This window comes from Gloeophyllum trabeum (assembly GCF_000344685.1).
Source record: "Gloeophyllum trabeum ATCC 11539 unplaced genomic scaffold GLOTRscaffold_00001, whole genome shotgun sequence".
NCBI classification, from domain to species: Eukaryota; Fungi; Basidiomycota; class Agaricomycetes; order Gloeophyllales; family Gloeophyllaceae; genus Gloeophyllum; species Gloeophyllum trabeum.
In genome coordinates this window covers 1,489,362-1,496,538 of record NW_006920410.1, presented here as the reverse complement: position 1 = coordinate 1,496,538, position 7,177 = coordinate 1,489,362, and the positions used below count along the sequence as shown (strand labels likewise).

Below are 7,177 nucleotides of genomic sequence, written 5' to 3'. Positions count from 1 at the left end.
ATAGCAAACACTGAAATGTGCTCTAAGTTGGGAGCGTCGGGGGTCTTCGGGCTCGCGGACTGAGTCCGCGAGGGTCGTCTGCTGATATAGCAAACACTGACATCTTTCCGTAGAATTTTTACAACGAGTTTCGGCTCCCTGTTTGGACATTGGCCCTTCCATAGTGAGTACAGGATCCGTCCGTGTATATAGTCAAGTGCTCATTTTCTAGGTTAACACCTGCAGCAGGTTGTTCCAGTCAGTATGCGGGGTATGGGGAGATTTTCCTGGGATCCAGGAAGACCCGGAAGCAGTCCGCTAGGGATGTCTTGGTCATCAGGGAGGGGTTGACCATGATGCCCACTCGGGATGTGCGGGCTTGTCTGTTCTTCTCGAGCCGATGATGAGTGAGCGTAAGGTCATCATGCGGGGGCAGTGGAATGGGTTCATCTTGTCACACAGGTGCTGGAGGATTCTCTGGGCCGTCATTGCACATTGATGTGGGTTGGTACACCCGTCCCTCCAATCTGCATGGCACGCCCGGCAGCCACAGTTGGAGCGGGGCTGGTGTGCGCGGTCTGTGACTCGGCCTGCCAGCCTGTTGGAGAGTCGAGTTAGATGGTCAACAGTGCGTAGTTCGTGGTTGTGTATCAGGCAGGTTATTTTTGTGGACACGTATGTTCGAGGTGGGGTGCCAAGCAGGTAGTAGGCTGGGAGCTGGGCTTTCAGGGAGGCAGACAGTTTTGCCGGTGCAAAGGCGACACCATACTTGCGAGCAGTCTTTAGCATGCTGAGTACGTCAGTTGGTAGGGTCACTGCTCTCTTCCCTTGTCCAGGGACAGCCCACGTCTGGAGGAAGGTGTTGAAGAGTGCTTCGGTTGCAATTCCATCTGGCGCAAGGGTGTTGATAAGGGCATCCACAACGAAAGCCCAGTCAGGGCGTGTGGGGCTAAGGTCAAGGTAGGTGCGCAGCCAGGTGAGCTCAATCGCGTCATTCCGGGCATTTATGTTTAGCAGGTCCAGCCCACCCTTTTCTTTTGGAAGGTACAGCTGGGCGAGAGCAACAGGCAGGTTAGATGCAGCCTCTTCCCAGATGAAGGACTGCAGGAGTTTTTCAAGGGTGGTGACGATGTATGGTGGCATACCTTGTACCTTGGTGAGGTATTGGGTCATACCCCCGAATGTTTGCTGTACCATATGTGCTTTGCTGAAGAGGGTGGGGTGGCCTTTCAGCAGGTGGGTGAGTCGTTGTGCAATCTTGTCCAGGATTGCTTCCCAGGGTGCTGCAGCATCGGTTTTGTTGCCTATCCATGCACCGAGGGAGCGCACTGCTTCGTTGTCTCGTGCAATGTGGATCGTCTGTGGTATTGGGGGGTCTGCCGGGTGTAGTTGGTGAGTTGCAACAACGGTCAGTCAGTGCAGTTCGGAGCCAATGGGTATGATTTCTGTTTTATCCTTGTTAAACTGTGCTCCAGATGCTCTACACCAGAGTGAGAGGGCTTCACTGAGATTGTGGAACCGAGCATTTTTCGGTAGGTAGATGGTTGTGTCATCAGCGAAAAGAGTTAGCCTGACCTCCTCAAGCAGCCGGGGTACTGAGAACCCACTCAGGCTGGGTGAGGAGCGAATTAGGCAGGCAAGCAGCTCAATGGCAATGTCAAACAGCAGGCATGATAGTGGGTCGCCTTGTCATACCCCACGTGTCACTTTGTAGCGGGAGCTTAAGGTACCATTGATCATTACTGTTGTGTACACAGATTCATATAGGGCTTGAACAGTATGAGTGAACATATATGGCAGGCTGAGGCACTGTAGGGTCTTCCAGAGGTAAGGATGTTCAATTTTGTCATAGGCTTTTTCTTGGTCTAGTGCAATGATGGTGCCGTCGTGCTCCATGGCTTCTGCAAAGTTGATCATTACTTTGGACAGGCGTATTTGGTCAAAAAATGGAGCGGCCTGGCGCCAATCACAGTGGGCAAGGACCGGTGTCCCGCCACCGGTCATTCATCTTTCACGGCAAGGGTGGGAGAACACTTTCCTAGGATACTCCATAGCGGAACATGATACAGACATAAAGAATGAAAGGACAATGTTGATTAACTGTCCCCTGATTTTTATGGACCATAGTAAATGTCCCCCAGACTTTTCTTTGTTCACTCAAAGGACATTCTTCATGTCCAGCTTATGGTCCAGCAAGGACCATTCTAGGAAAGTGTTCTCCCATCAGAGAGATGTTCCTGGCATGCCCGCCGGCGGGACATCGGTCTCTGCCCGCAGTGAATCCCGCTTAGGGTGGACTAAGGTGTGTACGTGATCTGCCAGCTGGAGTGCTAGGGCTTTGGTCATGATCTTATAGTCTGTGTTAAGGAGGGTGATGGGCTGGTAGTTCACTACCTCCATTCGGGCTTTTTTCTTGAAGATTGGACACATCCAGCCCAGTGCAAAGTCAGTTCCTGCTCAGATGCCATGCTCCTGAATGTTGACAAAGACTTTAGTCATGAGTTGGATGACATTAAATGATGGCGTGTGTCGCTGATTTTTCTTAGAGGACTTATGGCGGGTCTCCAGCAGTCTCCATATTTCATATGGGATTCCATCCATGCCTGGGGCAGAGCCAGCTTTTGAGAGGTGCAGGGCATCTGCCACCTGGAATTCAGTGAGTACGTTTGACAGTTCCGGAGTTTCACTGTGCAGAGTTTGGTGAGCCGGGATGTTGTCCAGGACTGTTGCAATTGCTATGTTGATGGACGCTGGGTTGTGCTGGTCCCTCCCTGCATGCTGCAGTTTCTCATGGTAGTCCCTAGTGAGTTCAGCCATTTTGTCAGACCTAGTGATATACACTTTCAGGGACAAGCCCGGAACTGCGAGGCGCAGTATTATATCTCTGGGTTTCTTAGGTGTGGTGACTCTGAACAGGTATCGTGATGGAGATTCTCCATCCAGCGACCACTTCGCTTGCCCATGCACTTGGGCTTTCGCATAGCACTTCTTCAACAAGTGGTTTAACTCACTTTCTAGTATGGCAGTGTTGGTGCGTGCATCCTCCGAGATGTCCATTAGTGGGGAGTTGGCAGCCTGGTTCAGATCGTGCTGGAGGGCGTGGATACAGTTAGAGATTTTGGCCAGGGTATGTTTTGCATGTTGCTTTGCGAGTTGACAGCTGCACATCTTCAATTCCTCCCACAGCAGTTGTATCACTGTCTTGTCCTCTGGGTTGCTGCCCAGTGAGTCTGCACGTCTTTCTATTTTGCATCCAATTTCCATGATGCCTTGGAGTAGGTCTTTATCATGGATCATGCCAGCGGGCCATGCCCATTGTCCTGGCCCAATGTACGGTGCATTTAGTGGGGCATACCGTACCGAGACCATGTTATGGTCGGTAGGGACGACGGTGGGCCCCATATACCATTCCAATAAGTTTGGGACGTGGTGGGCTTGTGAGTATATCCTGTCAATGCGAGAGAACCGATTCAAGCTGCTGTAGAAGGTATAGCTGCGTTCAGTGAGGTTGTCAGTTCGCCATGCATCTACTAGATGTTGCGTCAGGTGCATGTCGCACAGGGCATCGGTGGGTGGCAGTGGGTCGGCATGTGGCGGTGAGCGGTCTATGGGATCTTCAACCAGGTTGAAGTCTCCTAACATGAAGTCTGGCTTTGGTAGGCACTGCTCATCCCATATGGCCTGTAGTCGTTCCCAGAAATCTCTCTGTTCGCCATAGTCATTTGGGGCATAGATGTTCAGGATGGATATGGTATCTATGTTGTGCCACGTCGTGGTGAGGAGGAGTGCTCCGCCCAGTATGAGCTCTTTGACTGTGACATTGCTGGTGTTAGTGATTTCACAGTTTAGTACAAAGGCAAGGCCCACTGAGGCTGTGGGCCTTTCACTGTCAGCAGTGTTGTAGACTTGGATACGTCTGCCATAGAGGTCCTGGATGTCATTCAGCATGGCATCATTCAGGTGGGTTTCCTGAAGGGCTAGGATTCCAATGCGTGTATCTCTTACTAGGGCGTTCACACTTGTCCACTTGGACATGGGGCTTGGGCCTGCCGCAGGAGAGTGCCGGCCCCTTATGTTCAGGGATGCTAGGGTGATGTGCGCACACATGTTACGGCTAGCGCGATTGGCTGGTCGTCTATTGTGGGTCTGCTCCCATTTGTCTGCATGCTCCATCTGAGCTGGCCTTCGTCTAGGCTGAGTCTGGGTCTCCGCATCGGCAGATCCGCCACCATTCTCCACAGGGGTGTCATCGTGGGTGGCTCGGGCAGTTGGCTCCCCACCCACTTGACCCGCAGGGAGGTGTAAGCCATTACCGAGTGTTGAACCAGCCAGTGTGTGTTGTGAGTGTGGATTGTTAGGTGCCAAAGTATCACACCAGGCGTGCAAAAATAGGCCTGGGTAGAGTGGGCAAGGACCAGCCCACCTCGGTGGACTATGCTAGGGCGTTCGCAGGCCATCCCCCCTGGTGAGGAGGGCTTGGTACTACCCGTCGCTTCAGTGTCTCCGCATGGCACGTCCGGACCTAAATAGGTCACCGTAGGCGCACTGCCAGTCATCGAGGTGCAGTCCTACACCGCTTTCCTGTCCCGCATGCAGTCAGTAGATGTGGGCCAGTAGGTGCGAGACGGTCAGGCACCTCAGCTGACATGCCTCAGGGCATAGTCTCTGTGTCGTGCTAGGTGGCACAGAGGGCAGTTGTCATTGGTCATACCTACGTAGAGTGCAGGGTAGATACATGTATTGTCTACGCATACGCTTTACAGTCATTTTATCTACTGGTGCTTACAGAGTAAATGCACAGTAAAAGGAGGCTGGGAAGGGGAAAGCAAAATGGCGTCCTTGAGCAGTACAGTGCCATATCAGGGGGTAGGGGAAGTAAGGGCGTACAATGGAAATACATTCATATATGTTTAGTGAGCCTGCACGGCTCTTTTCGTGGCCCAGATCAAAGCTGTCTCAGTAGCCATGTCCACGTCCACAGCCCCGCCCGTGTCCATCACGGCCGGCAGGGCCGCCTCTATCTCCCGAGGTGAAACCAAACTTCTGGAGCTTGCCGGGGGCGAAGGCCTTGCAGAGTGCGTGGAGCTCGCTGGAGCAGGGCGGGGGCATGTGTCACTTCAGGCCTATAATGTCACTGTTGGGTCCCAGCCAGCCAGGGAGCGCAGGTAGGGGGCAGAGGCTGCTAGAGTGCGATGTGCACCCGCAGATGGCGCACGGGCAGGGGAAGAAGGGGACACCTACTCCATCGTCGAGGTGGGGGTATTGCAGCAGCGCCAGCTCACGGCGGAAGCGGACCCATTGCTCGAGTGTGTTGAACAGGTCGTCTTCAAGGAAAAGGAGCCAGAGGATAGAGTCACCGCTGGAGGCTTTTTGGACGAGGGGGCAGACAGTGAGGCAGTCAAGGACATACAGCATTTGGTTGTAGGCAACGAGCTCATTATCGGCCTGCATATCTTCCTGGAGTATGTGGGCGAGGGTGAACATTGTTGAACTAGGTGCTGACTTAGCTGCCAGGTTCTACAATGTACCAGAACTGTCTGGAACATGGGTCAGTGACATCATAGGTGGAGCTCAGTAGGATTAGGGATATTCCACGTAGCTTAGTCAGCCTATGGGCCACAGTGTATATAAACCCTGCAGCTCTGCTGCCTAATGACAAGGGGTCATTTATACGAGCTTTACCAGTAGCTACAGCATCCAAGCAATACAGGTGAGTTGTGTAGGGCGCACTGTGTGTGCTGCTGCCTCCATAACTCTTCATCAAACATGATGTCAGGTTCCTGGAGGCATCCACGTACAGTGTATAGGACGGACTCAACAGTGGCATGGGTCACGAAGCCGATGATGGGGAGGAGGAGGGTGGGTGTGCGCAGCTCATGCATGTCCAGGAGGTGGAAGAAGAGGAAGGAGATCCTTGTGAAGGACCAGACCCTCTTGGATAGTAGGCGATGACCGAGGGGTTCTGGGACCTGGACAAGCCACACCATCGGCAGCTGCTCGTTCAGGTCAGCTGCGATGGGCTGCATGATACGTATGCTGGCACAGGTGGGGTTGGCGGGGCCATTTAATGCGATAAGGACCTGTGCTAGGGCACTGCTGACAATTTTATCAGCTAGAGTGGGGACACAGGCATCACAGTTTGCGGGGCGTAGGAGGAGCTTCACGGAGCCTGCCTCAGGCTCGGTTTCAAACCAGCGGTTGATCTGCGCTTGGAGGAGGTTGTCGTACAGAGCAGTCCGGTGGGGCTGGTGCATCCTGGCGAAGCCCCCCGTGGGCGGAGGAGTGCTGGTGTGCTCGGCAGGTGGGCCAGGTGCCTGCACTGGGGTCACTGCCGGGGTTGGGTCATTCAGCTGGCCCTTTGTGATACGGCCAAGGGCTGAGAAGCGGGTCATGCGGCGTGCAGCTTGTTCTGCGGCCTGAGGGCGCAGGAGCATTAGCAGGGTGCACTTGTTTCAGAGCAGCAGGCTTACTGAGCGCTCTGGTGTGTCATCGTCTACAACAATCAGCACTTCGGGAGATGGGGTCTCGGAGCGGCTCTGCGGTGTCCGGGCTTCGTATTCGCACCTCTTACGGTAGTGATAATGCATAGCAGATGCATTGCAATGACAAAATGTATTACATTACCCAGGCATTGTGATGAGGGTGTAATGCATTATGCTCTGCAGGCCCGAGAGGTGCCAGCTGGGTTTGAACCTGGCTGCCCCGGCATCCCGGCTTGATGACTGGGATCGGGGATGGATCTGTATCCCCGGGGAAAGGTCCAGGGGGCTATTAATAGCAGATCCTCTAATTCTGCAGCTGCAGGGCCCGGAAAAATCCGAAAAATGGCGGAAAAATAGGAATATGTTGCTGAGCCTAGGTTCCACATTATTAGAGCTATAAATAGCATGGAGCGTCCACAGGTACCCACAGGGCAGTAATTTGCAGCTCATATAAAATGGGAAGAAATGCTGAAAAATCAAGGAAAAATCAGGTGATCCCCGGAGCACCACAAGCTCACTATGGCATCACTACATTATGTAATGGGTTACCAAATATGGGAATGGGCATGTGGTACACCTTCAGAATTCAAATTTTGCTCTCATTATGATTCTGGGGTCTATTTCTGCTGGTCTTGTGACTGTTGTAGCACATGGTCCTGATGGGGAACTTGTACCTGTAGTATGTACATTGTACTGGCTGTCTATTGAGTCAAAGG

The 7,177-nt window shown here is 53.0% G+C and overlaps 3 protein-coding genes across 3 annotated transcripts; all 3 read right to left on the bottom strand.

Annotated features, from left to right (window-relative positions):
• Positions 1-464: 464 nt before the first annotated feature.
• Positions 465-1,505, bottom strand: GLOTRDRAFT_124170 (uncharacterized protein; the record flags this gene model as incomplete). The annotated part of the gene is made up of 3 exons (XM_007862637.1): positions 465-569; positions 655-1,355; positions 1,445-1,505. 3 exons carry the CDS (start codon positions 1,503-1,505, stop codon positions 465-467), a joined length of 867 nt encoding a protein of 288 aa, XP_007860828.1.
• Positions 1,506-2,991: 1,486 nt separating this feature from the next.
• GLOTRDRAFT_29881 (DNase I-like protein) lies at positions 2,992-3,927 on the bottom strand (the record flags this gene model as incomplete). The annotated part of the gene is made up of 1 exon (XM_007861965.1): positions 2,992-3,927. A coding segment is annotated over one exon (936 nt), but the record flags the coding sequence as incomplete, so codon positions are not given.
• Positions 3,928-4,889: 962 nt separating this feature from the next.
• Positions 4,890-6,566, bottom strand: GLOTRDRAFT_124168 (uncharacterized protein; the record flags this gene model as incomplete). Its single annotated transcript, XM_007862636.1, has 4 exons — positions 4,890-5,068; positions 5,115-5,496; positions 5,778-6,395; positions 6,450-6,566. The coding sequence occupies 4 exons, from the start codon at positions 6,564-6,566 to the stop codon at positions 4,890-4,892; spliced, it is 1,296 nt and encodes a 431-aa protein (XP_007860827.1).
• Positions 6,567-7,177: the final 611 nt, after the last annotated feature.